This window comes from Ooceraea biroi, chromosome 4 (assembly GCF_003672135.1).
Source record: "Ooceraea biroi isolate clonal line C1 chromosome 4, Obir_v5.4, whole genome shotgun sequence".
Taxonomy (NCBI): Eukaryota; Metazoa; Arthropoda; class Insecta; order Hymenoptera; family Formicidae; genus Ooceraea; species Ooceraea biroi.
Window position 1 is genome coordinate 13877421 of NC_039509.1, and position 16523 is coordinate 13893943.

Consider the following 16523-nt stretch of genomic DNA (forward strand, 5'->3'; position numbering starts at 1 on the left):
CAGCAATGCCGTTATAATAGCGATAAATTAATAACGACATATATAACGCCTTTATCGCGGACGAAAATGAGCGTACGTAACCGTATAACCGTCGCGGTTTAAACGAGCGGTTGCGTTTAACGGCTCGTATTTCTTGTCCGGGAACGCGGACGAGTTTTAACTAGTTTTCAAGTTTTCCGGATAGTAAAGTCCGTCGGAATTTCGGCTATCACGTTCGTACGTAAACTGATGCGTACAACTCGTCTATCAGACCGAGTGCGGCGCCGAGGCAGCTAAAACTAAACCAGGATACCGTATCACATGCCACGCGAAACTTTTTCAATAGTGTTTGGATCATCGGCGCGAGCAACGCAGGGATACTTAAATTTAATACGCTACCAATAGTACGTATAATAATAGCACACGTCTCTTTTCTTGAAAAAGTGCTGCTTTTTCTTTCTCTGTGTTGTAATATGCAAAATACACATTTCGATATCAAAATTGCTGAGTATTGACACTCTTATGAATAGAAAAGAGAATCCAAGAGAACATCCATCAGACTTCACAAAAATTATTTTCTATGGTGCAATTTCTGTTGTTCTTCAGCAATTATTATTTTGCTTTGTGCTACTTCACTTTGACTGCCGGGCAGAATTGCAATGCTTCCGCATGGTGAAAGCCGAAGGACGGGCGGAAGGAAAAGAGAGCTCAGAAGAAAAATATCTTCGACAAAGGTCTGTGTAATTATTTCGAATGTTCTCAAGATGTCACGCATATTCAAAGTAACACGAACGGTGGTTCCCTTCCACGGTTTTTTCTGAAGTAAAGTTGCCCGTGGGCGAACGAGTTCAATCGAAATTTCGTCATCATTAGGTAAGATCTAGCGAACTTTCAAAAAGGGAACGCTTCGGGGATTGCTCGGCTTGAGAATAAGGCCGATCGAGAGTCTCATGAGTTCCTCGCTGAAAAGAAATTGGCCAGCTCTCGCGAAAAGGTAGCTTCGCAATTCGAAAAATCGTTTTTATTTATCCGAATGCTACCTGAAAAGGACTCATTCTGTGAAGGTCCCCCTTTGTCCCTACGACAGAAAACGAGGAAAACTCTGGGAGGAGTCTGAAAAGCGAAACGAGTCACAAGGCGAATATCTCTCGTTCTCTCTCTTTGCTGTCATTCGACTTATCTTATCATCGAATCTCTTCGCGACCGACTCGTTCCTCTGGCTTATCTCGTCGACCTTATCTACCGCCGATTTTTCATTTCGATTTAACCCTGGTTTTATACACTGTCGAGCCGGATTGTGATTGTACCCTGTTACACCTGCGGAAGTATCGAGCGTAAAGTCTTGAGTGTTTAATTACGAACGATAATCGAAATCGTCAGGTCAACATTAAGAATTGAAAATAATTAACGTTACATGATCTTACAAATCCGAACAAGTAATTATTATACACTCGGCTTAGGAATGTGCGTTAAGGATTTTAAAACAGAAGCATGATGAAAAATGAGAGAAAGTTTGATAAAGTTCCGAGGAAAATAAACTGCTGTCAAACGGAAATGTTAAACGGGAATGAAAACGGTATTTATAGGTCTTAAAAATGCATCAAATGTAGCAACTGCATGACAGATTGACATTTTTCAGGTTGTGGTTCAAAATAAGCTAGTCACAAAAATAATATGCAAAACTTCATTAAAATTCGATTAATGGATTTTAGATCGTTACGTTTTGTGAATTTACTAGTATGTTTTTAGTTTCGCTTGCATCTGTCTATCTATTCGCGAAATAGAATTACCATAGTAAATTTTAAAAAATATATAGAAATCTTCAAAAATTACAATTTTAACTCAATTTTTGAAAATAGAGTAGTAAAATTCAAAATTGATGAAAAAAACGAGAATTAGGAACAAACAGAAATTTTTTCAAAGGCAATTATTAAGTTCGCACCAATTAAATATCTTGAATAATACTCTGTACCGTTTATTTTAATTTTATTTTGAGCTCAGACATGCTTGTGTGTGTGTGTGTGTGTGTGTGTGTTCAAACAGAAATAGGGTATTCCCGGCGTCTTATTCCCGACTTTAAATAATCGCGCACAGTATTTACATGTTTATTGCACATTTACATAAGATTCACTGCATGATAACAAGTGATTTTTGTTATGATTAATTATAAATATTAATTTATTTAATTGTAAATAATTATAAATATTCGCGATTAGCAGGAACTTCAACAACATGTTTATACATGTTAAATTCACCGAACTGCTGAAAAAGAAAATTAATTATCTAAAAATCAACAAAATTATTGCTTTTTTTAATTATTAAGTTATCCTTAGCATGTTTTAAAAAAAAACAAATCTTAAGAAAACACGCAGATATGACAATACCAAATAAATCGTACGAAAGTGAAAACAAGTTTTATTTTATTTATCGGATCGATAAAAACCCGGTACAGTTCAATCATAATTACCTCTGTGTAACAAACAAACTGTACACAATTAAGCAACGTCTTTTTGCACAACATTTCTCTACTCATGCGAATTATCCTGTTTACGGATCTGTAACGCATGTTTTCCATAATCAGCAATAACGTATCGCTTTTTGAAAAATATTCAACATAATCTTCATGGAAAGTTACGAAGTCCACGAAACGAGAAATCAATAAACCAAATGAGAGGAGAATATCCCGTATGTGTATGTGTACTCGTGCAGTTATCAAGGCGTTCATAAACGCGCTTCCGCGACTGTCGAGCGTTTCGTAAGCGATCGTAATCGCTTGCAAAATTAAATCGGCAAACATTCGAGGTCACGCCGGCGCGTAACGGAACAGCTGACACATGGTAAACTCGTACAGTCCAGTATTCCGCAAGAAAGATTAATGCGGACCAAAATTACGTAAATCCTCATGTAAAAATTCTGTTTATCGCGTTTTACGGCTGCAAACGCAATGTCACGTTACGGCGTAGTACGGTTTTACACGTGACGTGGGTGTCGTTCAGTATCTGTCGACACACCGTGACAACACATGCCACATGCCAGTGCGACAGAAAAAAAGAAACGGAAAATGCTATAAAAAGGGGAAAAAAGATGAAAATTCACGATCGAACGAGTCATTCAAATCGCGTGGACTATTCCATGCATTGCCAGGAAAAATTGGACGGAAACGCTTTTCTGCCATGAACGCATGTGCGCTTATCTCCCCTTATTTGTTCCTTCCCGTTGTTACTCAATTTTAAACATCATTATTATCAGTACGCGCTAATTACGCTAAATTGGACTTTGTCGTGTTTCCGCCGCCGCGCAGAATGAATGGATGTGAGATGCAAAGGCGGGAGAATATGCTAATCGCGCGAAAAATTATACAACAATCAACAATGAAACAGAAGCGATTGAGCAATCTCGAGATGCAAGGTTCCAATATTCATAACAAGCATCGCATCGACAAGATATTGCTCAATTAATGTGTAAAAGAATTCTCACTTGAGTAACATCATTGTTCTAAAAGCAGATATTATACCAGTTATCATTTTGCTCGACAATCTACCTGCCAAAATTCCGTAACAACTAGCAACTAGCTCACTAACTTTAGCAACTAATTAAAACTACTTTTCGCGACAGTTATGACTGAGAACAAGGACATAATACATTTATCCTCCTATCTGCAAGTTGCAGGAGAATATATACAGGGTGGCCCATTTTAATTTATACAGTCGATTTTTTAAAAAACTAAAAGAGATACGAAAAAATGTTTCAGACAGACATGTCACGATTTCGAGGGGGACATAAGATGATACCATTGGTTTGACCTTGAATAGTCGTTTGAAGGTCACGCGAAGATCACCTTCAATTTCTTAAATTGAAACCCCAACTTTTATTGCAGATTCTTATTCTCCATCGAAAAGTAAGTAACTTTTGTCTGAAACATTTTTCCGAAAAATGTCATCTTATGTCCTTAAAATGATCTTCAAGATGAGTTTTGAGGACATTTTAAGGACATAAGATGACATTTTTCGGAAAAATGTTTCAGACAAAAGTTACTTACTTTTCGATGGAGAATAAGAATCTGCAATAAAAAGTTGGGGTTTCAATTTAAGAAATTGAAGGTGATCTTCGCGTGACCTTCAAACGACTATTCAAGGTCAAACCAATGGTATCATCTTATGCCCCCCTCGAAATCGTGACATGTCTGTCTGAAACATTTTTTCGTATCTCTTTTAGTTTTTTAAAAAATCGACTGTATAAATTAAAATGGGCCACCCTGTATACCTAACCAGTTACATCTCCAAGATAAAATCGCTCAATGTCGAGGTTAACGAAAACACCGAAATAAAATTACAAGCGTGATTTAAATCCGCGTTGAAAGAATCGGAGAGACTTCCGAACGAAAACTTTCTCGTCCCGTGTTCTGATATTCATGGAACCACGATCTCCTCAGCTTGCTTTATCGTGAACGCGATATTTCAGCATGATTTCAGCGCGATGGCAAGCGCGGTTCTCCAATTTGGTGGCCGCCGATTGAAGCACGATTGAAGAAGAACCGACGTGGAAACCGAAGATAGGGGAAATCGAAGTTCGATTCACTATTGTTCGCGAGCTATTTAGGCAGAAAGATATTGTCGTAGATGTTAATTTCCGCCTTTGACCGACTGAGACTGAGATTGCGAGGTCTACGTTGCGACCTTCACGGTCGCTGAAGCCGAGGCGCACGTCAGCCTGGCTTACGTCAGCGTACGCCATCGGTCGTTTCTCGCGCGCGGAACCGCTCATAAGCAGGATTGGATCGTTATCTCGTCTGATAGGCGTACGATTGCAACAGCACGCTGTACTCTGTGCTAACATGGGAAGCCCGATTTGATATTCGAGAGGAAATTCTGGGACTACACGCGCGCACGCATGAGTCTGCGAAAGAGGAATCTTACAAAAGGCTAACGCTGCTTTAATTCCATTTGAATCTACATTTTGAAGAACATCATGAATATATCATGTAAATCTCATCCCATAAGTTTGTAAATTTTGTTGGGAGACCATGTTTGCTACCAGGGAGACTATTATGAAGCAAATGAATATGTCGTGTGCCCTTTGAATATTACTGATTTTTCGTAGAATGTTGAAACGAGGTCGCGACTGCGATGTCACAATGGGGAGATATAAATCAGGATCGAATCTCTCTCGCTCTCTTCCGAACGAAGTTATATAATTTTCCGTATAAATTACGGTCCGAGAATTATCACACGACGGGTCCGCGAAATGCACTGTATGGATCGATCTCCTCTGCGGTATTGCATGTCATGATAAAAAAGAGATGATAAAACGGCGTGAGCGAACGGAACATTTTTTCCACTACGATTGCAAAAGGCATGAAAAACACGGAAACGTACGAAGCCCGTCTCAAAATCGACATATTTCCCCCGAATCGCGATGAATAATGAAACTTCAAGATACCACGGAAAATCGGTTTTGCGTTTTCCGAGAAGAAACAACAAAAACTATCTCGGCTCTTTGTCGTATCAATAAAAATGATGAAACTGCCAATCGCATTCATTTAAAATGAGAATCGTATCGACAAGCGGAATTAAACGGATAACCGAGTTCTAGAGAGATTTCAATCTAGAGTTATCGGTTTTTTACTGTTTAACTCGAAGCGGAGCATAGATCTCATACGAGACGAGATTGGTTGAAGATGCATTGTGTTCAGCTCTTCGTCAATTTCGATCTCAAATGTTATCTTGTTGTATAAAAAGTTTTCTTTGAAAATCGCATATTACCAAAGTGATTCAAGCAATACAAAGAATCTATATATATTTCTCAATTTCGGGGTAAAAACATTCTGAAAATTGTAAAAGTGATTTCCACTGAAGATTACGTTTAAGCTAACAGCAGTGAATGGTTGAATGAATTGATCGAAAACGAATATTCAACAGTCGTTAATCGCTTATATGTAATCGCTCGCCATAATAATAAATGCATGCTTTTTCTTTAAATATTAATTTTAATATTTAATATTAATAAATATTAATTAAGTGTTCGTATGTCGGATGTACGAAAGAAATCAATTTGCTTAGCTCCGTATTTCTTAATGGCTGTGGCGGAATTTAATAAAGGCGCAAACCGTTTTCCTCCTCGCAATATGCATATAATTTCTGTTCTCGACACGACAATAAAATTCTTCAATTCACATGGAACAACTTAAATGCGGCCCTGACAGTGTCAAGTGAATAAATTCTGTAATTTTAACGTCGATGTTGCATGCTGATTGAACTATCAGGAACCAAATAGCGTAGATCATTTATTTGACTGCTACTCAGAAGAGAGCGCCATTAAATCTTATCCTGCTTCACATCTCCAGCGCGTTGTATTGTATTATTTATCTTCGTGTCCTTATTTACTTCATTGTGTGATTCATAACACTTTGACTTTCAATAGCTCAATAGCAAATAAGTCACATTGTTCTACTAATTTATCTGATCTGAAGATTACGTTACGTGAGCCGAAACGTTCTCAACTCGATTTAGTTTAATAACTTTAATTGCTCACTGATGATCCGACCTTATAATCTTTCCATTTTTATCACCAGCGATTAACCGAATACCACACGGGAGATAACCGAAGGCGATTAAACGGCCATCGTTTCAGGCAAAGAATGTAATCGCACGTTCGCCTTCGGTCGTGCAGGAGATTTTTCCGAGAGGGAAACACGCTGTTCCGAAAATCAGGCAAAGGAAACAAAAGGAAAAGACCTGGATCGGGAGACGGGAGAAACGGGTTCGTGCCACTGACCTTGCCCAAATAGCGAAATCCGTAGTCCTCGGCGACCTGCTTGGCCATCCCCTCGCCTCCATCGATGTGTGCCGCCCACTGGTTGGTGTACGCGCGCGCTCGACCGCCGAGAGTCAGCAGGGCCACGACCGCCAGTCCGAGAATCCGCCGCGTGCACATGATAGCTCCTCCGCTGCAGCGACGACGACGACGACGACGATCGCCACCGGCTGCTCCAGTTTCGCCACCCTCGCGGGTCACCGCTATCAGCCACCACTATATATATACGTATCCACCACCAACACCAGCACCGCCACCGTCGCCACCTTTCCCGCCGCTCACCAGGGCAGCAGGGACGCGACGATAACACCGCGCCACTACGACGAATATCACGACGCACCACGACTGCCGGAGATGAGGAGAGGAAAGGTATCCACAGCTGCTGACAGGGCCACCTTCGCGCGCCTTCCTCTCCGTTCGTTTTCCACTCGGATCTCTTTCGGCCGACCCTTCAGAATCCCTGCGGTTCGGACGGAGCCTCTTCTTTCTTCTGCCCCTCTACGAGCTGTACACGTGCACGAGCGAGAGATGACGATCCGGGGAAACGCGACCACGCACGCGTGTATTCATACATGCGCGTCCCGTACCGTACGTCTCGCACCCGCGGACCGACTGCCGGCGAGCGACTGAATCGTCGACGGCGCGTGTCACTCGCTTTAAAGCAGCGGACCGCCGCCACGCCGCTGCGTTGTCAGCCGTTGACTCCTCGTCGCGCTATCGTCCACGCCGACGTCGTCGCCGCCACCGCCGGCACCGCCGACTTCGGTCAACGGGCAGGAGCAGCAGCGGGTGAGGAAGCGGGAGGCGGTCGTCAAGTCATATGGCCGTCGCGAATAAGGAGGGAGACGAAGATGACCCTCGGGATGACAGCGCGAGCGCGACCACGACCGCCGGGGACGTTCGCCGTCGCGTGGTGATTCGCGAAGAACGATCTTCTTGGTTGGCGACGGATACCCGCGTCGCGCGGACATCCAACCGCGACCTTATCCCACGGCAACCGCACCCTGTCCTACTGGATGTCGCGAGTGCGAATCACCAGGAGATTTCTGCGAAGCATCGTCTTTCTCTCATCGCACTCTCTTGAAGTGCACTGCGTAATCTGTATCACTCAACCGCTCAACTCGCCAAGCTAATCATCTCGAGACATTCAGGTCTGGTCGAGTTGCTGTTTCCAATCCTTCCGCTTCTCGGGAAATCTCGCTCTCGCACCTCCGTAATGATTCTTCCGGTCCTCGTCTGACTTTCATAATCCCGTCCGCTCGACGGACATTCTCATATCCTTGTACCCTGCTTCCCTCCAGCGATCAGTTTGAGACGAGCATCTTGCTACGCTGGATCTCTCCTGCACGCCAATCGTCACCTTCGCTCCGGAGCAGAAGCGCGCGCTCCCTCGACGAAGAATCTCTCAAGTGACCCGGTGACTTGCGTGACGTCGCTCGACTCTTCCTCTTCGTCTTCAGCGTGCCGTTCTTCGCGCGTCTGTCATGCCTCCGGGATTCCCGCCACTCCTATGCTCCTTTCTTCGGGTGTCAGCAAGCCACCTGGTGAACGTTCCTCCTGCCGCGCATCTCAACTCGCTCGCGCCTCGAGCCGTCGAATGTAGGATCCGTAGGATCGTTGGAGTGCCCTCGTGCTCTCAACGTTGATTCGCCCGTCCTCTCTAACTTCGAGCACCTCGTCGAAAGGCGCCCCTTTCTGCCAAAATTCCCTCTTCGTCTTGTTCGACACCACGGAAAAAGCGACGTGTTCGGTGCTGTTTCAAGCGCCGTGCTCGCTCACGAAAAATCAAGTAAATGGCCAGCCGCCACTTGAACGAGGTCACGGCGCGTAGCTGACCGAGAGGTCGATCACGTCATCGAGTATCGCATCGTTCTCTGGGACGCGCCGCGGGAGGCGACCGATGAAATGTCTCGCCGAGGTTCTGCCTGAGTTCGACGAGAGATGCCTTCCCGCGCCTGAGAACCGGTCCCGAGCTGCAAATGATGCCGAGGGAAATTGATTAGTCGAAGTTTCCGATAAAGATTCTCGAGACTGGTTTTCGCTGGACACCTCGGCCTTAAAAATTAAAGTTGACCTGAAGTAGCCGACAAGTGTCATAAGATAATGACGGAAGTTAATTTTACGCAAGATTCGTGACACGCTGTATTATAAATATCGCACGTTCCACGTTTATTCTGAAGACTTGAGAAGGTCAGTTATTGATTCATAAAGCTTTCCACGAATACATGTACAAAGAAATTTTCGAAAAATGTTTCGAAATATTATTCATCGAGGAAAGTAGTTTCAACGAATAAGTTAATGATTCGATAAGTTGGAGAAATTGATACTAACGAGGGATTTTCAAGACAACTGAAAATATTGATATTCACATGCATCCAACCACGTTTGGCAACAACGTTTCTCCATCGTTAACGATGCATTACGTCAAGAACTTGCGCTTAGCATTATCGTCACGTTCCTGCCAGTCAGCTTTCATGTGCAGAAAAAAATAATCCGACCTAGCAAAATTCATGTCAGTCTACAGCGATTACAGCGAAACGGTCTCATGCATGACCAAAATTGCATTCGCTGCAAAGCACGGTTTTATTCTTCGTTATGGATCAAAGCTAATTTTTTATACATCGCTCTAATGTTTCCGCCGTTCCGGCAAGAGCGTAATCATGGCCGGAAGCGAGCGTAGTAAATTGCTGCACGATTCTTGACGAGGTCCGTCATTAATGTAGCATACCGTCGCATTAATCGCTATTGAAACAAAGCTTTTACGTAATTCTCGTCACGCTGCATGATTCGTGCATTCGGTACAATCCATCAATCATGAGCGTAGATTAGACCGAATACGTAAATTCGCTTTTCGAACAGACATTCGAGAACTGTCACTCGAGGAGACGTATAGAGAGAGAGAGAGAGAGAGAGAGACCATTTTCCGCAAATACTGTACTTCACGCGATCGCATCGTAACGCAAGATTGATTCGCCACATTTCTAAATGAAAAACACGTTTACAAAAGATCACAATAAACGCAACAGAAAAATTGTTCACAATCAACGTATTATATTATTATAAAGTGTGTGATTTATTGCAATATTGCCTGATCTTTCTTTGCCTCTTTGCATCAAACAAGAAAAAGCACTCATTCATGAAGTTATGCGCCGAGTTCTCCTTATTGTGAATCGTTATGCAGGATTTGAAAGATCTGTTAAGCCTGTTCCATCGCTCCCGAGAAAGTCATGCTCACACTGTAACGCCCATAGTCAGCCGCGCCATGAACCCCCATAGTGAAATGAGCTGCTCACGAGGTTTGCATTATCGTCACGTTCAAAGGATCTTCCGGGCGAGTCAGCTCTCCGGAAAAAGGACTCGGCATTGACGGTCTGGACGGTCGCGAAACCCGCAGAAACATCCAGCTCGTGCCCTGAGGAAATTGCATTCGCGAGTTGGTCCTCTATCAACCTTGTTTCTCCCTGCCCTTCCCCTTCTCCCTTTTTCTAGTAGTCGCTCCGTGATAAAGAGAGAATAGAAAAGGGTCGCTTGAGAAGTGAATTAAATTTAAGCCAACTCGCGTCCTATCCAACTACCGCCTACCTCGTATTTCTGACGCCACCCTGTCCCTTCTCGCGCAATCCTCTCGCACTTTGTGTCGGGCTTCTCTTTGTCGTATCATTCTCCTCATAGAAACGAGCCGGCGCGACCGTCCATCCGAGACCGACGCAATGGTCCTCTTTTTAATTTCGAGATAAAAGAGGGCAAAACTGCCATTCGGAGGGAATGGAATGGATGGATGCCGGGGGCAAAAGGAAGAGGGTCAATCAAGTCGGTTATAAGAGGGAGTCCCGTCAAAGGGAAGAAACGTTTTTCCACGGGCTCGATCTCTCGACTTTAGTGCTGCCGACCGAAAACGGCTGGGGACTGGTAGATCTTTCGTCAGGTATATAATGACCAGTTCCACGCTGGAAAATGGTCTCCACGAATAAGTACTGCGAAGCATCTAAGCCCTACCTGACCGTCGACATGGCCGCAAAGATGATCTCAGAATATCTCGTTCCAGACAAACGTTTCATGAGAACGAATGAATTATATATATATATATAATTATATATTTTAACGGAATTTTAATTTGAATCTTAATAGTTGAACGTTTGAGTAAATTTAATCTCAACTAGACTTTGGAAAAATTTGCAGTGAATGACATTAATACACGAAAGCAACAAATTAGTAGGAATTAATGCATACTATGTAAATAAGATGTTAATTACTGTATTAAATAAAATGACATCATTTAGTTACATACGACATAATATTAAGATCGAATTGTATGTGCATATAGTCGATTATCTAATTAAATTATGTAATTAAATAAAGAGATACAATGCACGATGCCAAAGTTGATTCGTTTAAGTGGAAAACATTTATCGCAGATATTTTCAAACTGTCAGTTCGGCGTTGCACATATTTATTTAAGAGAGCACCATATATTATCTCCATCATTAACATCTTATTCTCCTTCAATTAATTTTGGTCAACTCGTATCCCAATGAAAATTTCAGTTAAATCTTGGTCCAACTCAGATACGCAAAAAAGCAAATAAAAATGGATTAAAACTGCGATAAAAACGATACTGATAACGATTTTTTAACGAAAATAAAATATTTATAGTCCACTCTTTCACGTTATTTCCAAATGAAAGGAGACATCTCTCGCGAGTTTTATCTTTAATGAATGTCCGCGATATATCGTCGTTTTGCACTCAATACATGCACATGATATGGAAATTAATGTGTTCTGCGAGTGGCCACGATGCTGATAAAAGCAAAACGAAAAACCTGCGCGGATGCATTAAAAACAATGCTGACAAATGGGATATTTCGAAAAGTTTAAGTCAATTACGTATTATTAATGGACTGTAATGAAGATATGTGATCGGGAAAGGAAGATAAGCAAATTTTCAAGAGAATTTCTGAGACAACGTTCCTATCTATTTTCGAATATATGCATTTGCGTTGCTTTGTCAACGGAAGACCGCCCAGATAAATTCGCCTTCGGTCTGTACGGTGATAGTAGCCCGGCATATCTCGTTACAGATGTTAGTTCTCGAAACAGCGAAGCGATATCGCTGACATGCATCTCGATACCACCAAGCATATTTCCAGGGCGTAAAGCGAAACGCGAGTGCTCCATCGAACGCGATATTATTCCCAGTGAGCAAATTCTTCGCACGTTTCCACTAATAGTGCAGTGTGAAGATGAAAAGGAAAATGAAGCGAACCGTCGTCGCCGCCGATGCTGTACGATGTAAATTTTGTGCAGCCGCGGCAGACAGAAGAGAAAGAGAGGGAGAGAGAAAGAGAGTCCGCGGCAGACAGAAGAGAAAGAGAGAATGACAATTTTATTAATTTATCTTTATTTACACGCGATATCGTGCAGAGCACGTATCAGAAATCGTGTATCAAAGATACTTTTGGCGAATTCAGCATTACTTCGGGGTTGTACAGTCTTTGAGATTGACCGAGATTAAAAGTTTAGATTCAACGAAATCTGATAATGAAGATAAATCGCGATATCCCGAGCTGGAACAATACCGTGGAAACGTAGCGATGCCAAGGTCGTTCTTGTAACAGGAAGCGACTGGGGTCAGAGACTGCCGAGCTACGCCCGTACGAACGTAGTTCGTCGTAACGAGAAAATACTGGCCGAGCGTAAGCAGAAACCGGCTGGTTCGACTCGCTTGTTAAGATAGGTCGCCGGATATATACGGAATGTTTCGCGATGCCTGCATGGTAACACAGGAGCGTACTCGTCGACGAATTCCGGGTCGATCTTCATTGTGACAGGATTTAAATCGGCGGACAATTTTAAGTCACGCAATTTAACAGACAAATCCCAGAATTTTCAAATTAATATTTAACATCGCAGATCGAAAGTGCACGTATTCTTGGCAATTTTAGACTTCCTTATTTATTATGAAATTCTAGCTCGGAGTTCATTTGCGGCACTAAGCGCTTGCTCTCAAGAAGCTTTCCTAGCCAAAAATCGGATTCATTTGGAAACACGCTTTCTGTATGATTGGTGTTTTCCGAGATATTTTCGGCAGGCGGATAATCGCGAGGAAGAGTCGCGGGATTTTCAGCCGCAATCGGAAACGTTCAAGCCTCGGCAAATGCAATCGCGCGAAATTACTTTCCCGATCCGGCGTATGCCGGACGAAATCCCGGAAAATACATGCGCGACCGCAATAAAGAGATTGGCGTCCGCATTTTGCGAGCGAATTTATTTTCCCTCGTGCATAACCGTGCGCGCGCTTCCAATCGGTAAACACCGCGTTGCAAATTAACATTGCTTCATGAAACTCGTGGATACGATTGCACATCCGCGTTCTCCCTCAGGAGAAACGGATATTTTTCGATGAGCGAGCGTTTAATTGGAATCAATTGATAGATCGGTGCGTGCGAGATATGAGATTGGAATTGTTACTATCCTCGTGGAGAGTGTCCTCGTTTAAAGGAGAAAAATCATCGCGCGTTAATATGTTAACTGAGAGAAGAAGTTAAATTCGAACGGAATAAAGGAACATCGGAACACAACGATGAAAATGTCGAAGTTACGGAAATTATACGCTCTACTTTCGATTAGTTTCTGAAATATTGTCCCTTTTCTCTTTTCCTTGTACTTATTTCCAAGTTTTATACACTCTCTGTATATTACCGTAATAAAGAATATTACCGTTTGCAATGTATTAGTAAGGTATGTAATGCAGTATAATACGTAAAAAGGATTTATGGCCGTACTTTATTTCCGGTTCTTTTTCTACATTTATTGCTTCTGCTGTTCGCAATATTCTTTATTAAGTTCAATAATAAATAAATCTGCCAACTTTCCCGCGATTTTTAATATCTTTTGTATTTATATGTAAATTCTGTGGATTTGCATATGTATCTCACATGGTAATCATAAATCGCAAATAGCATTAAGAATAACATTCGAAAGAGGTAGAAAACAAAAAGATCTAATAAAAAATTTACCTAACTCAATCTAACCCCCTAAAATACCACAATTTATTTTTCTTGCTTATTAAAATAACGTTTTAAAATAACAATAATTCTAATAATTTTAATACGTTTAATATAAATAATCTATAAATATAAATTCAAAGTAAAAACGCGTGTTGCGCATGAATAAAATAAACGTGCATACGTACACTATAATATCAAAACGCACTGGGGCATAAACATTCTACGTACGTGCGCACCAGTTTGAAATTAACGCGGTGAATCCTGCGCGCGTGAAGGTCGACGCACGTGAGACGCGCGTCCCGTGACTCCGGAATGTCACGTGACGCTGAACCGGAGGAGCGCGTGCGACTCCGAACTCCGCCACGATGTAAACACGTCTTGCGTGCCCTGATTTAAAGCGAGAACTACAATTTCCACGAAAGCAGTTCTTGCACGCAAATCCCTAACCTTCATGCTTCGTGAAACGTCACATCACACGTGACGTGTCACGTGGTGATGGCCCCTCGCTCCTCGGAAATAATCGCGACATTCCCGAGATAATTTCGATCGCGATCGCGAACCGGTAAGACCGGCAAGATACCTTTCGCGGTCGTCGCCGGGATCAGCGTCGGCGGCCTCGGAGAGAGGTTGTCTAACGGTATCGTGCTCGCGCACCTCACGGCCGATAGTTCACGATGGCGAGAGATCACGTGACAGGGCCCACTGCCAATCGCTCGCGAGCAGCAAGCAGCAAATAGCGCGCGTTTAATATGAATAAGAAACAAGCAACACTTCGCTCACCAATCGCGCTCGTCGCAACCGTCGTCGACGAGTCGTTCCTCCGCTTCGGTCGATGCCTCGTTCCGCGGGAAGGAACGCGGAAGATGCGGACGGATGCGACGTGCAGAGAGAGAGAGAGAGGGAAAGGACGTGCACGAAAGAACGCGGCGCGACTGCTGCACCCAGCTGGCTCCGGCTGCACCCGCGGCCAGCTCCGCGAATCCGCACAGGCTCGCTCGCGGATTCGCCTCTCGTCTCGCTCTCGTCCCGTCGTGCCGCGCTGCGTCGCGTCGCGTTTCGCAAAGTTACGCACCACCCCCGCGCGCAAACTGTCAGACGACGGACCGTCGTAACCCCGCGCGCGCGAGTACGACCACACCGCGAGCGAACGTTCCTCCGCGATCTCACTCCCACGACGGAGCACGGATGACTGACTAGACGGTTGGCAGCGCGCGCTCCGCTGTGCCTTCACTCCCACCCCCCTCCCCCCCCCTCTCTCTCTCTCTCTCTCTTCTTCCCTTTTCCTTCTCCTGCTCCCCCCGACCATTTCGCGCCGGCGACTCCGACCCGCCGCGGTCCATCCCTACCACCTATGATGCACCCCCGCTGCAGCTTTCCCCGTTTTACCAGCGTTATGCGGCATAGCCTCGGTCTCTGTCGTCCCCTGTTAGGGTCTCCTCTCTCTGGATCCTACAATCTCTCCCTTGATCCGTCTTTCTCTCTGTTTCTCCCTTGGTTTGCTTCGGTCTCTCTACCAGGATTTCACTCCTCATCTTCGTCTTTCTCTCCCTCTCTCGGGTTCTTTGGGTCTCTCTCGTCACTGTACGCTACACGGGATCTCCCTTTCTCTCGTTGGCGCGATGGAGGCAGGAACGAGAGGGCGAATGAGAGAACGAGTGAGCGAACGTGGATCGCCAGTATCGGAGTGACGGCACGGGCAGACCCATGCCTTGAATTTTCCTAATTTGTTGACCTGCATGTCCGCCTAGATAGGCCTGGTAGACGTGTCATCTGTTCGAATTTTGACTCACTTTTCGTAGAGCATTCACCTGTCTTTCTTTTGATCCTCTCTTCGTTCTTCATCATAATTTTTTCAGCCGTTATTTGTTTGTCCTTCAATGAGAATCTTTTTCTTCGAAATTGGCTTTCGGGCTACGGAATATACGGTCTTGTTGACTGTGCAAAAATACTAATGAAGATATGTAGGTCAGCGATGGGTTGGTGTTTTAACATTTCGATTTGCGGGAACTTTTTTAATTTTTTTACTGCCGCGTCGATATCCCTTATCGGAATTTGGCGTAATTTCTTTATTGGAATAATTATTTTGCTATATTGTCACACACGTAAAAACCCTCCAAATGCAAATAGCAATGCAAATAAAGACGTATCTGACAGTTCGCGTTGCAGAAAATACTAAAACGTGCAAAAATTTTACATTGACCTATAAAATACAGACTTGATATCGCGAATTTTTAAAATGTGTCATGTAAAATTAAAGTTTTTGAAACATTTTGTAGTAAATAGTTTATAGTAACGTTTAATTATTATAATTTTACCATAATAAATTTTTTTTAAAGTAATTGATTTTTCAATATTTGATAATATTTGATAATATTGATAACGCAATGGTCTTCCGATCTTTCCAATACTAATTTTTATCAGAACACAGTGGCAGCACTCTCGAATAAATAATCAATTTTATTATTGATCATCACCGCATAATCTATTCTCAACCGTTCTGATTAATTATATTTAATTCTAATTAAATTTGTTCTTTCATAAAGACAGGGCCCACAGTAGTATTCGAGCACCCTTGGGAGTTCCGGCACGAGCTCGCCTCTTTCCTCTCTCACCTTCTCGTGGATTCTCCCCCTCTTCCAGTTTCTCTTGTGGATGCACAATCGCTAGCATACGAGTACACCTGATCTACTCCAACGAAACCTTTAACCACTGGAACGGACAGTC

General features: G+C 43.3%; 1 protein-coding gene across 3 annotated transcripts in view; it reads right to left on the reverse strand.

The window, feature by feature from the left end:
* LOC105278329 (furin-like protease 1) overlaps window positions 1-14984 on the reverse strand; it is a 220195-nt gene extending 205211 nt beyond the window's left edge. For all 3 annotated transcript variants that reach the window (XM_026969219.1, XM_011337361.2, XM_011337351.2), the window contains exons 1-2: window positions 14580-14984; window positions 6754-8765 (exon numbers count right to left, since the gene is read on the reverse strand). In XM_026969219.1, coding sequence (XP_026825020.1) covers window positions 6754-6912 — 159 coding nt within the window. In that variant the 5' untranslated portion in view covers window positions 6913-8765; window positions 14580-14984. The remainder of the gene's footprint in view (window positions 1-6753; window positions 8766-14579) is intronic.
* Window positions 14985-16523: the final 1539 nt, after the last annotated feature.